Below are 18,622 nucleotides of genomic sequence, written 5' to 3'. Positions count from 1 at the left end.
TGGGTTCACTATTCAGGTATTCACTGTAATCTACCTATTTGCTAAGTTCAGTGACAGTTGTTAGGCATTGAAGAAAATTGTAGTGTTTTCTTGGAAAACTTATGAAAATGAAATCCTCTTTTACAATAATGTTCCAATTTCATTCTAAAGAACAAACTATAAAGAAGATCCTATAATGAATGAACTAATGGCCATGGTTCTTTATGAAAACAAACAAAACCCCCCAAACCTCTTCCATTTTCAAACACAGTTCCTAGACCTGATCTCCTGTGTTTTGGCCAATAGGTAATTCAGACATGGTAATGCTTACCTAGTGTTCATGAAGAAAGACTTAAATGCTGTCAGTAAATCTGATTTAACAGTTAGGCCTGGTTGTTTCAGACTGGCTTAAAATGTTTTCTTTGTTCTGTTTGTTTGTTTGGTTTTTGGTTTTAGTTTTTTTTTTCAAATGAGACTTGTAATGGAAGCAGGACTAAAACTAGGAGGGGATGAGTTGAAATGCTTAGGCTTTACGTTTAAACTCTAATGACGACTATCTTTGTAAGGTAAGTCTTGTTAAAGGTTTATCTGTGTATGTTTCTTAAAAGAGAAAAGTACTTTATTTGAAGAAAAGGGCTTTTATTGAATCTTAGTGCAACTGTAGCAGTGCAAGTAATGTGTGATTATCATCAGCTTTTTTGGCTTGCAAAACCAGTTGTATTAAGTGTTAAAATAGGCTGGATACTAAGTACATGTGGGAGGAGATACTCATATCACATAAAAATTAGTAAGATTTCTGTGTTTGAAATCCATTCACGCTTCTGAAAACAAACATATTTTCAGTTAACCTTTCCAAAATCAGTAAAACCATCTTCTGAAACTTCAGAGGGATCTCAGAAGACTAGTATACCTCCTGTTGTATTTCCATTTGGTACAGTATGCATTTTTTTCTTTAAAAAAAAAAAGTATCTTTAAAACCAAAACTTTTTATATTGTTCAAACCAAGAACTTAAGACTGAAGTAATGAGGAAGGAGCTAGCTTCCTATTTCATGCTATAAATCAGCACTTTCAGTTTGGGTTTCAGTCCCAGTATATTTCTCCTTTGCACAAATAAACTGTCAAAAAAGTGTTATTATTTATCTGACTATTCTTCCAACAGCAAGTAGATTCAGAGGATTTATCCAGCAGGGTATTAGAACCACAGAGAGGCTGACAGCTGCACTTTGATCCGGGGGCAGCGATTCTTGATACCACTTGCAGCTGCTTGTTATTCCTCAGTAAGGGAGGTAAGAAACAGCAGAGAGACACAAGTAAGGTAGGTTGATAGTGTTTGTGGGAAAGGACATTTTTTGGAACAAGAGAATGAACATGGATGTCTTGCGATGCTGATGAACAAAGATAAAGGACAGGGAGACTTCAGTTGATAAACTTACATGACTGTTTTGGAATGCCAGACTGAAAGTAGTTGTGTTTGAAATCATGCTGAATGAAAATCACTGCATGCACTTTTACAAATCATACTGTCAATATTTAAAATCAGATTTAGTGTTATAAACCTGGGACTAATGGTGATGCTTAACACATAGTATTTTACATTACTAGGAAAACGGGACTACCTAGTCCTGCCTCAGCTTAATAATCAATATGGTCTGATAGTTTTGTCATTGTGTAGGTACTGCAGTAACTAGGCAGTGGTGGTGCTCTGATGTCGTAGAACGTGGTAGGAAGGTCTGGCCATTTGGACTACAAAGGGCTTGGACAAGCTTGAGCAAACCCGTTCTCACAGAGTTTCTTAAACACAATCACATTCACCAATTATTCTCTTGTCTCTGTGTTGCTCTTAAACCAGGAATTGTCATAACAGGCCTTTTGACACATCTGTTATCAACTATAAATCTGCTGTTAATTAGGCAAAAAAGAAACTATTCAGTAACTACAATCATCAGACACAAAAAAGGAAAATTACCATTTTGCCTTTAGTTCAGGTAATTTATCTGTCAACATCAGCTGTCCAGAGAATAGCTACCCTGAATACAAATACTGTAAAGAATAGAGTGAGAATAAAACTGTTCAGCTAGATATTGCATAAATTACCTTATTTATGACAGCATGAAAATCTTCCTCATTAGTTCAGTTGTCAGCTGAAAGTGGGTATGCAGTTTGATATTCTCAGTTGTGCCTTGCAGAAGTTACCATCTACTGTGGTGTAACCATATTCTGTGTAAGCCATTGCTTTTTGCCTTCAGCTTCTGCTATATGGAGGTACTGAGGCTGTTCCTGAGCTCAGCACGTAGAGTTTATTGTGAAGCAAAAATGGAGCTCTGTTGGGCAGAGGCTGGTGTCTCCAGTACTGCAGCCTCTTTGGCCACAGGAACTGGCGGAGCTGCTTTTCATAACTCTCAGACTGTGAGGTGTTATATATTCAGGGGGACAAAACCATCCCACAAATGTGCTCCTTTTGGTCTCCGAGTTTGTCACCTAAGCTAAACAGGTACATTCTCAGTCCTAAAAGTATTAGCTGTGCCATCTTGCATAGTTAAAATGACTGGTTATTTGTAAGGTTTTTTTTGGTTTGGTTTGGTTTTTGTTGGTGGTGGTGTTTGGGTTTTTTTCAATAAATTAGGTCTGGAGTGGATAACTAAAATTTTCTATGCAGCCTGAACACTGGCTGAGTGAAACATACTAAGATGAAGACCCTGTATGGCATTGAATCCTTTAAAATACTAATGTTTGGGTTAATACTATTGCTCGTTAGTGATAGATCAGGTAAGTAGAAGCCAGAGTGGAAGAGGCGTTGCTTGAGTAAAAAACCAAGACTGATATAAGAAGAAAATCAGTGTTAATAAATGTAGTCTAAACCCCAAATTTCATAGAATCATTTAGGTTGGAAAAAGCCTTTAAGATCATCATGTCCAACTGTTAACCTAGCACTGCCAAGCCCACCACTAAACCATGTCCCTAAGCACCACATCTACATGTCTTTTAAATACCTCCAGGGATGGTGAATCAACCACCTTGCTGGGCAGCCTGTTCCAATGCCTGACAACGCTTTCAGTGAAGAAATTTTTCCTAATGTCCAATCTAAACCCCCCCTGGCACAACTTGAAGCCATTTCCTCTCATCCTGTCACTTGTTACTTGGGAAAAGAGACCAACACCCACCTCACTACAACCTCCTTTCAGATAATTTGAGAGCAATAAGGTCTCCCCTCAGCCTCCTTTTCTCCAAACTAAACAACCCCAGTTCCCTCATATTAATTTATTATCTATCAGACCTGCAAGGTTTTGGACTGGCCTTCCACTGGGACAGGGTGGGCAATGACCTATCTGGTTCTAGAAACAGCATGCTGTGTTTACATGCAAGGTTGTATGACATGGTTGACTGCAATAACAACTGGGCTCAGTGATCTGCAAAAGCTTTAGGTTGGTAGGTTTAAGAACAGGAAGAGCTGGATATTTTTTTTTTTTTTTTTTTTTTAAACACATCTGAATTCAGATGGTGCCTGGTCAGTTACATACAATGATCCAGAGCCAGAAGAATATATCTACATATATTTTCCAGACATTAAATAAATGATTATTCATGCTTACTCTGGAGCACCTTAAAGCAGAAGTTGGCCTCCAAGTCAGCAGCGAACCTTGCGTAATCGTTTGGTTTTCAGCGTATGTACCATATCTACCACGTTCGTTTTCTCACACCACACTGAGTACATAAAATGCTTAGGTAAACATGAGAGTAGCAGCTCGCTATTTGATCTGGCACGTTAATCCTGATGTTATGCTTAGATAAGCTCCTCCAAATCTAATCAGTTGGGGAATCCATGACAAGAGATGTCACTGTTGAGTGAAAGGTCCTCATCAGTGCTAGTAACTGTAAATCCACACCACCCATGGGACTGCATTACCTTGAAGGGAAGCAGAAGGCCTTTCAACACCTGTATTAATTTGCTTTAAACACTTTGTTAGCAGATTCTTATGTATTTAAGATGATGAAGGTGGATGTGATTAGTCCGCTTGTAACCATATACTCACATTTTAACTGGGCAGCCTGGAGACCAGACACGGCTGGACAAGAGAACAATGCCAGACGGTGCCATCAATATCAAACCTATTGATGTTCTCTGTGCTAAAAACCACAGGTGTTTTAACGGAGCAGTTTGTTTTAGGAACAGGGTTACGTCTTCTGCAACTACCTTTTTCTGTTTGTCAGATACCAGGAAATTTCCATTTATCAAAACCACAGCTAACTGCTGCTGTAATGTGGCTATGTAGCAACTAACGAAAGAACACCCCTCTCTTCTCGGAACACGTGTGTTTTCACTAAAAAAATCTTCAGCGCAAGAAGGAACGGCTGTGGTTTGAGGTACGGGAAGCCCACTTACATTGTTAAAACTGTTAACTGAGGAGGACCGGGGCCGTCTCGACAAGGCACTTCCCTCACTCTCCCTTTGAGTCCCTCTCGGCCGCCGGGCCCTGCCTCGCCGCTCCGTCAGCCCCGAGCAGCGGCGGCTTCCCGCCGCGCTGAGGGGAGCCCGCCCGCCCTGTGAGGGGAACGGCGGAGGCCCGGCGGGCTCCCTCCGCGGCGGCGCCCGGTGCGGGGGCCGGGGGAGCGGCTCCATCCCGGCCGGAAGAGGAAGGCCGCCGGGGCGCCGCGGAGGGCCGGGGAGGAGCCGCCGCCGCCGCCGCCCGCCCGCAGCATCCCCAAGGGAGGGCTCTTGGCAGGCGGAGGGGACCCGCCCGCGCACCCTGCGGGCCCAGCCCCCGTGAGGAGCGGTAGGTGGCCCGGAGCGGGGCAGGCTCTGCCGGCGGGCGGGCGGAGGAGCGGGTCTGGGCCGGGCACGGCTGACCTCGGTGGGGCTGCGGGTCCCTGGGGGCTCAGCCCGGGCGGCGGCGGAGGGTCCCTTGTTGGGGGGGGGGGGGGGGGGGGGACGGACGGACACGGCGAGTCCTCGCCGCGGACACCACCTCTCTGCAGGGCCGTCCCTTTCGTGTCCCCGGGGCTTTGGCCGCTCTGGGGAGTTGCCGGTGTCCGCAAGTCCCCCCCGACTGAAACTCCTGCTCTTGACCTGAATCAGGACTTTGTTAAGGAGCCAGAGGAGCCCCTTCCCAAGGCGTAGCAGGTAAAGCCGGGCCTAGGAGATTTCAGAGAGGGGAAGCGGTGGTAAGAAAACACCAGAAGGATGAAATTCTTCCTGCTGGCAGATGAGAAATCTCTGTTCGTGCGCTAGGGCAGGGCCAGCTTCGCGGCCGATCCCTTCCTGAGAGGCGCGGCGTGGAACGGCGGCCCTGCCGGCCGGCGGGAAGGCAGAAGCGATGAGGCACAGACGGGGAGTCCTGAGGGGACGGCTGGGGGGAGCCGAGGCAGAGCCACTGTCAGGGACACGAGTGTCCAGTGAAACAGCTTCCCTAAGCTGAAAATCCTCCCCCCTCTATAGACGTGTCTCGCAGAAATCGAATGTCATGGTAGAGGTGAAGTGTTTTGTTTTTGCTGACGGGATGCCAGGGCCTATAAAATGTTTGGTGGTTTCCTGCCTAGCAAAAAATACGGAGAGGTTTGAACAACAAAACTGGTGGAGCACAAAGGCAGAAACGTGTAGTACCTTGGGACATTGCGTAAGGGAAATTGCATCCACGTAGCCGAAACTGGAGCTGAATGAAAGGTCAGTGCTAGCATCGATAGGTTCAGGCCGCACGCTAGCTGAAATGGCTGTGAGGGTGAGGTGTAAAGGATGTTACCCTGTGTAAAGAACCCTGGAATAAAGTTCAGCTTGATCATACAATTCAGTGGATGAATAAACAAGTTGTGAGGAAAAACAAGGCAGAATCTGCCAGAATGAACCCATCCCTCAATTGTTGGCTGGATGGATCTAGGGCCAGGGCCAGGGCGATTTGCCTAAAGGAATGGTTGTTTTGGCTCCAGATGCTCTTATATCATTTGGGTAAACACATAATGCTAAATATTTGTAGTGGTGATGACTTACCATTTTAAATAAAAGGATCCTGAACATAACCAAACTGCTCTATTTACTAGCAGATTTAAGAGCGTTATGCCAAGAGTTTAAGAAGTGGATTGCAGGTGGCCCCTTTCCATGTTTAGCTCATGGTGTTTGACCTTTAATAATGCTTCAGCGTTAGGAAACTGAATCCACACGTAAAGAAATGTCACGATAATATTTATAGCTGAGCATAACAAAGTTATGATCTTCAGTTAGTGTAATATGATGTTATATGCACAAGGGCATTGTGTATGTAATACGGTATGTCTTGTCTGGAATAGAATTTGTATGAAGAATTGCTCAGTGTTTTCAATCCTGGCTTATCAACATCAATGGATATTTTGGTATTGATTGACTTTGTTGGATGAAATTCTGTCTCCTTTTTTACTCTTTTAGTGCAACAAATGTTCAGGGATTTTTTCAGTGGAAGGAACTGCAAATTTGATTGTTTTATGATTGAGATACACTGTAATGTTTTAGAAATCCAAAGTTTGCAGTTTCATGGCTTGTGTATTAATCCTTGATTTTGGTATCTGTTGAAACTGAGTTTTTTTCAGAATACGGACTGATTTCTTTATTTGTTAAATACTGATCAGGGTATGGTCTGCATCCTTGTTTAGGTCTTTAAGACAGTTTTGGGGTATTATCAAAGAAATTTGATAGTTCTGATGTTTCTGACCAACTAAAACGCTCTTTAATCATTTGATGCAAACTCATATAACCTATCAATGGCAGTCATCCAGAGAAAGAAAAAAAAATTTCAAGTTTCAAAATTTTGTTGTGCTGTTTCTTGAGTTGCTGCTGTTCTCCAGGATTTATCTTGAAGACAGCATTCCTGCAATATTTAGGAAGTCTACCTTTTTTTTTTTAAAAATTGTTATTGCTTTAGTAATTTCTAGTATACACTGAAGGCATAAATAATCTATTAGTTACTTGAATGTGGATATTCAAAACAAGAATGCCCTTTCTTATCTATTTTACTGTAATGCTGAGTTGAAAACATTTGGGAAAGTTGTATAGCATTGCTCACATGTTAACAAACTTTAAATGCTCCTTAGTTCTGTGTTTTATTTGGGATGCTCCTATAATAGAGTTATCTTATTGCCATTGTAGTCTGTTCTTGATGCCAGCAAACTTGATGCTGAGCTAATAACCAAGACTAGAGAGTTGAGGTTCCTATTCCCTTGAAAATCAGGTAGCTTTTTTTTTTGTGTGTGAAGTCTGTAGAAAGTGAGAATGAATCAGCAAGATACTGTTATGAAAGGCCTGCAAAATGCTTCCTGTTGACTGGATATAAATGTAATTTTCTAGAAGCAGAGCACCTGGGAACATGGCCCTGCGAGAGAGAGAAAGCAGCAGCAGCTCCATAAATGACAAGCAAGAACAGAACTATAGTCGTGTTATTACAATTGTCTTCCTGGCACTCTTCATTGACTTGTTGGGATTCGCTCTCATCTTGCCACTGTTTCCTTCCATCCTTGATTATTACAGCCAGACTGAGGTAAGTAACAGAGAAAGTCAGCCTGCTGAAAATCTTAGGTATGAGATCTTTAGGGAAGGATGGAAGGAAAATCCCCTGCCTTGGGGCAAACCAAATAGCTATAGGCAGCACATTTAAATGGTGTATGGACTGAATTTGTTTGTGAACCTGCATAAGACTCTTCCCTCTTGCTTTTTCATTAAAGTGAGAGTTGTGTTTTGGGGAAAATTCAGGTATTTCTTAGGGGCTAGTCCTTGTAATTGCCAGTGCATTTCTAACTTACACTGCTGTCACTGGTGAGACAGAGTAAACGACAATCTGCAATGGATCTGCATCCTGTGTTTTATCTAAGAACCAAAGAGATGAGACCTTTTACCCTACTTGAGTATTTCACACACTTGTTTCCTCCCATCCCCAGCATCACATTCACTAGGTCTCAACTTCCATTCTTAGGGAGCTGGCTGCTGCTCTGGGAATGCAGGACAGAAAGTTGTGTTGGTTCCCTGCTGTGCAGCTGCTCACAGTTACCATTCTCAAGTGTTACTGGACAAGATGAAGATGTCAGGGGAGAATTATTTTTGCAGCCCACACCTCTATCTTGTAGTCCCTTTCCTACCCCACTCCAACTGCAGCTATAGGCTTTGTCTTTCTTACATCCTTATCTCTAACCCTAACCATGGGCTCTGATCTCCAGGATCTTCCCCCACTTCCAGTGTATTTCCTATAGCCAAGATCTTCACTTTCTTTTCAGGGCCCCCTTCTTCTTTTCAAGTCCTCCTCCTCTTTTCAGGAACCATTCTTTTTCGCACCACCTCTTCTTTTTGGACTTACAAATCCCTGGTTCTCCTGTTCTAAATGGTTAATATGTGCAGAGGGACAGAGTGTGTCTCATGTTGCTTTATTAATTGAAAGATTCAGGACATTCCACTTTTGCTTAGTTCAAGTTTTAGCAAGTAGCAGGCCTGATGGTTTAAAAAGTTCAAATTCAGATATTCCTCCACCCAAACACATATACCCAATTATCTCCTGCCTGTTAGCATTCACAATTTAAGCTATTTTTAGCCTATGACAACTGATCAGCAAAGAGGTTTTCCCTGGGGGGAGGAGGAGGGAAAGAATCATCTAACTAAGCTCTGATGCTGTCTTTGAAAATGAAACAGAGCAACTGTCTTCCTGCTTCTATTTCCCAACTATCTGTTTTGCAGGATGGATTCTATTTGTCATTGCAACGTGGTGTGGACTGGTTTGCAGTGATGGTTGGGATGCCTCCGGAGCGGAAGTACAACAGTGTCTTGTTTGGAGGTATGGAAATTAAAGAAACAAGCTAACAGACCACAAAAAAAACCAAAGTGTGTTTTCAAGTTATTTGCACTGTTGATGTGAGGAATGATGAGGAAAATGACAAGAAATACAAAAAGCATACTTGCCTGTTATTAGATTTAGATTTAAATAACACAGTAGGCTATAAGTGATTTTGTTTTCATCACACTGATAGCAATGAAGACTTGGACGGCCCCATCTCTGTCATTTGGAGACACCTAGACAGGCAGGAGGAATGGGCCCACAGGAGCCTTATGAAATTCAGTAAGGACAAATGTGAAGTCCTGCCCCTGGGAAGGAGTAGTCCCTTGCAGTGATACAGACTGGGCACTGACTGGTGAGGAGCAGCTCTGCTGTAAAGGCCCTGGGGGTCCTGGTGAGCAGCAAGCTGAGCAGGAGCCAGCCCAGGCAGCAAAAGTGCCAATAGCACCTGGCTGTATGAACAGAAGCAGAGCCAGTAGATTGAGGGAAGCGATTGTCCCCCTCTACTTAGCACATGTTAGACCACATCTAGAGCATTGTATCCAGTTTTGGCCCCCCAGTACAAGAAAGGCATCCATAAACTTGTGGTTTAACCCCAGCCAGCAACCAAGCACAACGCAGCTGCTCACTCACTTCCCCCCGACCCAGTGGGATGGGGGAGAGAATTGGGAAAAGAAGTAAAACTCGTGGGTTGAGATAAGAATGGTTTAATAGAACAGAAAAGAAGAAACTAATAATGATAATGATAACACTAATAAAATGACAATAGCAATACTAAAGGATTGGAAGATACAAATGATGCACAGTGCAATTGCTCACCACTTGCCGACCGACAGCCAGTTAGTCCCCAGGCGGTGATCCCCCCCGCACCCCCACTCCGCCCAGTTTATGTACTGGGCATGACATCACATGGTATGGAATATTCCTTTGGCCAGTTTGGGTCAGCTGCCCTGGCTGTGTCCCCTTCCAACTTCTTGTGTCCCTCCAGCCTTCTTGCTGGCTGGACATCAGAAGCTGAAAAATCCTTGACTTTAGTCTAAAGATTACTTAGCAACAACTGAAAACATCAGTGTGTTATCAACATTCTTCTCATACCTAACTCAAAAACATAGCACTATACCAGCTACTAAAAAGACAGTTAACTCTATCCCAGCTGAAACGAGGACAAAACTGCAACGAGTTCAGCAGAGGGCCAGGAAGACAAAGGATTTGGGGAGCCTGGGCTTGTTCAGCCTGGAGCAATTAGCACCCTTCCAATACCTATGGGGAGGTTATCAAGAAGACAGTGAGGCATTTCACTGTGGTGCATGGTGGGAGAAGGAGAGGCAGCAGCATAAGTAGAAGCAAGGGAGGTTCAGGCTGGACATGAGGAAGAACTTTTTCACAGTGAAGATGGCCAGTGGAACAGGTTGCCCAGAGAGGTTTTGTAGCCTCCATCCTTAGAGGCTGTCAAACCCTAACTGGATGAAACCCTGAACAATCTGGTCTGACCTCATAGCTGACCCTATGAGCAGGTTGTTGGAGTAGGTGACCTCCAGAGGTCCCTTTTAACCTGAATTATCCTATGATCTTGCCCAATTTGTTCTACAGATTGCTACAGAAATACAGGCCTGCTGTTCCTTATTGTCAGACTGCCAGCTGAGGGTCAGGAGCGTGCTGTGCTACACCCTGCACAGTCACAGAAATTACTCTCCCTTAACAACTGATCCGCATGTGATTGGAGATCAATCAGTAGGAAACAGTGGAGTTAAAAGCTTGTGAGTTCAAGTCTCACCTCCCCCCTGGGCAGCTATAGTGCAGCACTGCTTCTAAATCTCATTAGTCCTATTAAAAGCAGGAGAGCTGCTGACTTCAGGGTCCAGAAACATTTGCTGTCACTAGGACGCTCTGGTGTGGGTGAGTTCCACCAGGAGTAGTGCAGGAAATCCAGCAGCATATATGTCATGTTACGCATCAGGTGGTCTTTTGGCTCCTTGTGATCTAGAGAGTTGTGAGGAAACTGGGATTTCAGAGTATGAAGATGTGAGGGTGTCTGGCTTAATTTTAATTGGAGATGTCTAGACCTACTCCTTTTAGTGGAGGCTGAGGCCTCCCCCAAGATAAGCAAAAGGCTTTTAAACTAAAAAAAACAACCCAAAACTTTATTAGAATGTAAGTGTGAATGTATTTTTACTATTTAAAGTAGTTTTGGGGGGTTTAACAGACATTAGAAAGTTTATAAACAATTTTCTTCTTTCCCACAGTGTCTTTGCAGGTATGTTGTTGTTTCAGTTCTCATTTTCAGTCAGATTACTGGCTTTAAATGGTAGAAAACAATTTTCTTTAATCCCTCAGAAACTGCTTTCTGCCTCCTCTAAGGCCTGACTGCATGCCTCCTCCTTGTTCCTTCTCTCTGTCTCAGACTGTTTAAACAAGGAGCTGGGAGCTTACAGTTGTGTTGAACTTGTTGCCTGTCCTTCTGCCTGCTGTGTCCTGTACTCCTGGGAGTGCCGTATCCCTTGACTTGGCTCAGTTGTTTTCAAGGGGAAGGAAAAATCTCTGGGCTCCTTCCAGAGGTGTCCAACTGACTCTTCTGCCCTTTGAAGAAAATACAGCATCTAACTGGGAACGTGCAAATAAAATGGATGCTATTTGTCTCGAAAAGGAAGCTGGTATCCCTTGCTGTTTTCTCTCTAGGAGAGAAGTATTGAAGAAAAGTATTTAGAAGAGTAATGAGTAGTGGTGGGAATGTTCACTAATTACCTGGCAGCCACAGGCAGTGAGGGTGCAGACAAGGTGGCTGAATCAACCTGGTATCTGTCTCATTTGACTCCATCTCTTCTGCTGGCTTTGATGACAGCTATTCTTAATGAGCCATCTAATTTGCTAAACCAGCAGAAAACTTTTTTGTTCTTTTCTTTTTTTCCAGATTAGTTTTTTGCCAGATTGAGTTGAATTAGCTCGCTGGAGAGTTGACTGAGGCTGCAGAAGCAGGGGAAGATGAACAAGCTATCTTAGTTGTAGTCAGCTCTGTCTCAGTCCATCTTGTCTGATTGCACCTTAAAAGGTTATAGTGGAAAGGTTTGTTATACTTGTGATGTTAATCAGAGGCTACTGCAGTCTTCCTGTGGCCTTCATTCCTTCATTGCCTTCATCTGCTACAAGGAGCATAGGATTGGAAAGATACTTCCAAGATCATCTTGTTGCTTCTCCCAGTGCAGGATATATTCTGTTCTCTTTCATCTTGGTTTAGACTGTGACCTCTTCAGGGCAGAAACCTTCCCCGCCCTTGTCAAGGCCCTGAGGGCACCAATAATTAGTTGCAGTGACCAGCCTTCACCCACACACTTTCTGCCCAGTGATTCAGGAGCTGTATTTCAGCTCAGGCCTGGGCCTTGCCTGAGCTATATCATAAGGATAGCCTTGTTTCCAGGGCTGTCTCTGGCCCTGTCTCTTGGATGAACCTCGGACCTACATTGCAGGTGTCTTATCTCCTGAATGGACCTACATCATAGTCTTGTTTCCACTCCTTCCTCTGATCTCTGTCCTGCTGGTCTTGACTGGACTCCCTAGATGGACCTGCTGTATAACCCTTGCCTTGTCTGGGACTGTCAATGGACCCTCTTGGCGAGACCCTGTTCTGCCCAACCCGTCTGGGTCGTGTGGGACTGCGCCCTGCTTAGTGAGGGCACTGTCAGTGCTGTGGTCACACTCAGCTCCTGGCTCCTTCCCTCATGTGGAACAGCCCTGCTCTTGCTGCTCCCTGGCTGTGAAGTGTTTGGCATGTCTGGGTGTTTTTACAGTACTAGAAAAACAAGGAGGAATACTTGTCTCTCATTAACATAAACTGCCAGTGTACCAATCTGTAAGATTTTTTGCACAGGTTTTTGAGTTATCACAAGCAGCTGTTCTCCCCAGGTTGTTCAGTATCAATATTCTGCCTCTCTCAAAGTTGATGGGAGCCGGAGTTCTGGTCCCTCCTCTGCCTTTTAAAGCTTTGGTAGCTGAATGATCTGAGATGTATAACCCAGTTTTTCCTTTAGAGAAAAACTGTGACAGCAAGGCATTTTTTTGCCTGCTTGTTGAGAGTGTAGTGCAAATTAATAAGTGTGTGAAGCTAGAAATGGCAAGAGAGAAGAGGAATTAAAGATCACAGAAGCTGGAGGCAGATTTCAAAAGACTCTTGGAGTCTGTTGGAATCACTCCTACCTCTTAGGGTGCCTCACTAACAGCAGGGCTTATGTCCTTCTCTCCATGGTAAGAAGGAAAGAAAAGCTAATTAAGTGTGACAGAATCAGGTTCAAACAATCAAAAAAAATCTAAAAAGAATTGTGACTGTTAAAGACTGCATTATCTCTGCTTTAAGAACAGAAAATGTATGTAGTCAGCTGGGGAAGCATTGGAGAATCAGTGTTCCATTATAACCAGTGAGTTTCAAATGCCTCTCACCAGCGAAGTAACCAGTGAATTATCTGATTTATGCCTGTTACTCTGGTCTGTCTGTATTTGCTGCCTCAGTTAAATAACAGTGCAAGATCAGTGTTTAGAGGGTGGCTTAGTTTCAAAGTAAAGCTGCTGTTTATAGCTGTTATTCTACATTTAATTGCATGCTTTTAAAGGATGTAATGGAGTGATAGGTCTGGAACAGGTTGGCTGTATTTGTATTTAAGGTGAAGGCAGCAAGTCTAATGATACATGTAATTTTTTATTTATTTTTCTTTTTTAGGTCTGATTGGCTCAATCTTTTCCATCCTACAGTTTTTCTCCTCTCCCCTCACTGGTGCTGTGTCAGACTGCTTGGGCAGAAGGCCTGTCATCTTGATGACAGTGGTATGTGTCTCATACCAATTTTAGTCATGACATCTCAATACACAGTTGAAGGCACTATGGTCTTGTGGTTAGCACAAAGGATTGGGAAATTGAATGTTCTAGGTCTGTTGGTTGTTGACTGCTTCTTGCCAAGTCACTTGGCCACACTTCCAAATGCAAGTGCTTAAGCTGAGGTTCCCAGATCCAGAATTGTACATAGAAGGCACCAAAATACCTATCTGTTTCTGGGGTTTTCCAGAATCTCTTTCCCCTGTGTATGGGAATACGACTTCAGATGCTCTGTTTACCAATGTTAGACTTAATCCCTGTATGTTTTAGTTCCCCAAGTGACTAATGAGGGCTGATCACTTCATGACCTATTTCACAGAGCCTGGGAATTGTTGGTTAGGAAGTGCTGTATAGCAGTGTTATTTCTTATGAACGTGAACATTCTCCAAAACTTTTTCTTTGTTGCTGGTATGGGGTTCTAATTACAGAAGCAGCGCAGAGCAAGTGTGTACATACATGGAGGAACTTGGCAGCAAATGATATACAAATCCCTCTATCCTATAGGCTTGTGGAGAGTGAATTAAATAAACACGCATGCTTATGATTGATTATGAAATTTAAGGGCTAGAACTGTGAATTATTCTTATCCTGAAATCAGAATTCTCTTAAAGTTGGAAACAAGTGGAGCAGGATGTACAAAAGTGGTTTTGTGCCCAGGACTGATTTAGCTCCCTCTGAAGTTTCCTTGCTCTTCTAATTTTATTAGTAATCTCACATTTATATGAAGTTTGTATGGATTTGTTTCTCTTATTTTATATCACTGTCCAGGACATAGTGCAGTATCAGTATATACTGATACTGCACTATTGCTGTTATATGAGCTTTGGAGCAGGTGTTGAAAACAAACAAACAAAAACATTAAATGTTTAGCTGGGAAATATGCAGAAATGATTTCAGCTTTGCTCTGCTTTATAAAGAACCCTTTCTTGCTTCTGCAGATGGGTTTGATAACATCATACGCGCTATGGGCTGCTTCTAGGACTTTTGGCATTTTTCTTCTCTCCAGGATCGTAGGTGGAATAAGCAAAGGGAATGTCAGCCTCTCCACAGCTATAATTGCTGACTTGCACTCTCCAAAAGCACGGAGCAAGGGCATGGTGAGTTACACATGTGGGGTATATGTTTCGGTTTGCTGGGTAACTTTTAATTGATTGCAGGTGCTCAGAATGTCTTCCTCATGTGTGTATTCATTGATCAAGTGAAAACACGACTTTATATACTACCCTGCTTCTGGAAGGATGCCAGATCATTTTGCTGGTGAGCTCTCAGACTTTACTTGTCAATGAATTTTACCTACAAGTGAAATGCAGATGCCCTAGAGGTGGAAAAACTACCTGTGTAAGTGTTACAACTGTTACTCCTGCTGGTAACTGTAATCCTCATTGTAATAGCTGAGAAATTGAAAGGTCTTATGGCCCAATTTTGGTAGCTGGAAGCCACTTATAGGACAACCCATTTTTCTCACCTTCCCAAACTGTGGAAGTGCAGCAGCACTGCACAGTCCTGACTTCCTTGGATGCTGCACTGGCTTCAGGATCTGAGCTCAGTGGGTAAAGGATGTGGCATTTGGCTGACTGACCAGCAAGTAATATGAACAGCTGCCTTGTCCTCTTCCAGAAGGCAGTGGACCAGATGGAAACACCCTGCAGGCTGAACTTTGCCTGTGAATTGCAAGTTGGATCTTTCATCTTATAAAAACCTTGGGGGTCCAAACTTCTCTTAACAGATTGTTACAAGCCACTATGCGAGACAGCTGCTTCCTGGGAGGAGAAGGCTTTAGATTTCACAGCAATAGCTAATGAATTTTCCAATCAATTTATTATAGTCCTGGTAAGCCAAAGTGTATTTTTATGTATGGAGAGGGATAGCCATACAGCACTAGTAAATAAAATGGGTCAGGGCCTATTTTTAGGGTCTGAGAGCAAGTCATGAGAGCAAGTCACTTAGTACAGCATGGCTCACATCCATATGGCTATACTCTCTTCCTTTTCAGAGCAGAATAGGCATGTTAATTCTGCTTTCTGGGAAGAGAATAGCGTCTGACTGATGCTATTCGCAAACTGTGATGGGGCATTGGTTGGGAGAGTGCTAGCTGGGCAGGCTGAAACAACACTGGAGACTGTGAGGTGACACCTGAGTGTGCCCTGGCCTTGTTTAGTTTAGTACTATAGGTATAGTTAAATAGACTCAGGAAAGCAGGAGGATTGTGTCCTGGGATGACGTGTTTGGGTCCTGTATATGCAAGTATACATCTCTGAATGTCTCTTAAAGAAAATGAGCCAGATCCTGCACTGTTGTATTCTTAAGCAATCTCACTGAGGCTGATGACTCAAATCAGTGCTTTTTTAAGCTCCCACCCAGAGTGTACAGATGCTACCTCTTTTCCTATATGCTGGTTTCATAGTGAGTTCATCAATCCTCTTTAGTACTTGCACTAAATTCAGGTTGTTCTGGGACGCCCCTCAGCCTGTTTGCTCCATGAGACATAAATTCCTAAATACAGAAATTGCCAAAGCTTTTTAGAAGCTATAGACATCATTATGAATTCCTACCATGGTGCTGTCCTCCCTTCTCCAGTTCTACACTACAAAAGTTTATCCTATGGCCGCAGGATCTGCTGGCTGAGCAGTCCCTGAGGTGAGGATCATTATTTCCCTTCCCAACTTCCTTTCACTTATAACCATGTTGCAGTTTGTTCCTGCCACTTTCCTGACTAGACAGAAAATAAAATCAGTTATTTGGAAATAACAGTTTTTTCACATTTAACTGTCGTTGCTGTGTACTCCGTACATCCTCAGGGTGGTTGCATTTCTTTAAGATAAATGACAGGAAATCCAAATTGTTTTAGAACTGAGCTACCTGAACAAACTGGTGTCTAAAACCACATGTCTCTGTTCATTGTATCACTGCAGGCAATGATTGGCATTGCTTTCTCCCTTGGTTTTACCCTGGGTCCCATGATCGGAGCTTACCTAGCCATGGAGACAGAGAAAGGAGAAGTATTCTATCTTCGTTCAGCATTGTTAGCACTCATGTTTGCTGTGGCTGATTTAATTTTCATCTTCTTCCTACTTCCGGAGACACTTCCCAAAGAAAAACGGGTAAATGGACTATCAATCTGAAGATCTGTGTTTCTTGTGAAAAACAGGATTTGAGAACTGTTGAAATACTGGAAACAATGAAGAAGGGGCTGACTCAGTATCTCAGGGATTTAGCTCATTCCTGGGACTAGGACTTAATATTATTATTCAGACTAGTGTCAAAGTGGTTGCATGATGGTCCTACCTCTTAGCCCAATGTAATATGAGAAATTCCTTATAGTTAACATGTCTGCTTAATTGCTGGTTTTGGTGTGTTAGGTTTAAATTTCTAAAAAATTAATGGGACCTTAGGAGGAAGAGGGTGAATTTTAAACTGTGATCATAATGACTCCCTCGGGATGAATTTTAGCTAATCATAAAAGTAAACACATCAGAGACTGGATTTTCTTTCATTTAGCCAGTATGTTAGAAATTTTCTTAACTATTATCTTGTCTTTGCTTGATTATTTTGAACACTTAAGTAGCAAATGACTGTTACCTCTGAGCTGTGTTGTCTTCCACAGGTAGAAAATATCTACATGTGCTAAAACTCAGTGACTGTTTGGATTTGTGGGGCCAAACATTTATTAACTTTATGATTTAATTTTAAGTGATTGGACACTGTCCAAGATATATCTGATTAAAAGTTTCATGGAGCAGTCTCCTCTGGAAGTGTGGGAGACACTGAATTCAGCCCTAGGTATCTGGGTGAAGCACTCCATTTGGGGCTTTCAGCTGGATTGGATCTTTCCTATCATCCCTTGTTTCTAAGCAGCACTCAACTGTTGAAGCATGCTTGGTCTCTGGATAGCCAAACCCATTTGACAGCAGGAATTGTTCAGGAAACTTCTGTCTGCAATGCTCCTGCTGGGGCAAAACTTTAGACCTTCCCTGAGTGTTTCCCAGCAGGTTGTGTCTCACATGAAATTGGTTGCTCATGTTATCTTCCCAAGCACTACAGCTATTTTTTTTTCTTTTTTTTAACAGCCTTTCCATGCGTCACCTGTTCCCCTTTCCTATTTGGCTGTTTCTAAACATTCCGGATAAAGTCCTGTTATTGGTTAGAACTGCATGCTCTGGGGTGGTGGCAACATGTTGACATAGGGAAGTACTGTAGAGTGAATCTGTGTTCTATAAACAATTCCACCTTTGCTGTAGAGGGATAAATGGCTTCAGTGCCTTTTAGGACTGTGTGATGCCTGAATACCTCCCTCCCCTGTTTGTTATTCTCTTGAGAGTTCTTCTGATAAGCTAGTCTGTGTTAGTCAACATGACTGAATTTTGATAAGAAAATGAGTGCTCTGTCCCTGCTTTTTGGGGCTCTGTCTCTGTGCAGCGTGAGGTGGATTAATAGCTGCCTCTCAGGGTCAGGTCCCAGTCATGCAAAATACAGAGTGTTTGATAGCTGATGAGATAGTGGTTTGTCTGGCATTGGAGCTTCTTGTGATTGGTATCAGTGTTAGTGCTTTTGTGCTGTCTCCTTTCAGCCTGCATCTGGGCAGTGGTCCCATGTGATTTATGTGTTCTAGGGTATTTGTAATTTCACTTATTAGGCTGCTTTGCTCTTTTCTTGGGTAATTCCTCTCAATTTCTGAGTGGGAGGGGAGCAGTTTTCTTGGCCTGTGTATGATGAAGGAAAGGCAGGTATGTTGGCTGCCTTTCTGGAACTTGGCTGGGCTGCTGAGCCGGAGCAGGTGCTCCCAGAGTATAGCAGTGGATGGGTTGGAAGGACAAAGCTGTAAAAAGAGAGGAAATTATAACGATAACCGGTAGGAGGATGTGCCAGTGGGATCAGACATCTGTTTCCTTGAAATATGCTGTGTTCTGATGATAGTCTTGTTTCTTTATCAGTCCTCTTTTCACAGGAGAGAAGATCAAGTATTTCACATTCATTCATGTTGGAATTAACTTGTAGAAAGGGGAAGGTG

At 43.1% G+C, this 18,622-nt stretch overlaps 1 protein-coding gene across 8 annotated transcripts in view; it reads left to right on the top strand.

Moving 5' to 3' along the window:
• Window positions 1-1,174: 1,174 nt before the first annotated feature.
• The window catches only part of MFSD10 (major facilitator superfamily domain containing 10), a 30,184-nt gene continuing 12,736 nt past the window's right edge, over window positions 1,175-18,622 (top strand). Inside the window, exons 1-7 of one of the 8 annotated variants that reach the window (XM_030009109.2) lie at window positions 4,630-4,752; window positions 4,955-5,099; window positions 7,287-7,476; window positions 8,661-8,757; window positions 13,463-13,566; window positions 14,553-14,711; window positions 16,527-16,715. In XM_030009109.2, coding sequence (XP_029864969.1) covers window positions 7,306-7,476; window positions 8,661-8,757; window positions 13,463-13,566; window positions 14,553-14,711; window positions 16,527-16,715 — 720 coding nt within the window. In that variant the 5' untranslated portion in view covers window positions 4,630-4,752; window positions 4,955-5,099; window positions 7,287-7,305. Of the gene's footprint in view, window positions 1,267-4,555; window positions 4,753-4,778; window positions 5,100-5,142; window positions 5,640-7,278; window positions 7,477-8,660; window positions 8,758-13,462; window positions 13,567-14,552; window positions 14,712-16,526; window positions 16,716-18,622 lie in introns of those variants that run through there. The other 7 variants (XM_041123429.1, XM_030009101.2, XM_030009120.2 and 4 more) reach the window with 7 other exon arrangements.

This window comes from Aquila chrysaetos, chromosome 1, assembly GCF_900496995.4.
Source record: "Aquila chrysaetos chrysaetos chromosome 1, bAquChr1.4, whole genome shotgun sequence".
NCBI classification, from domain to species: domain Eukaryota; kingdom Metazoa; phylum Chordata; class Aves; order Accipitriformes; family Accipitridae; genus Aquila; species Aquila chrysaetos.
This window is presented reverse-complemented; position numbering and strand designations above follow the sequence as displayed.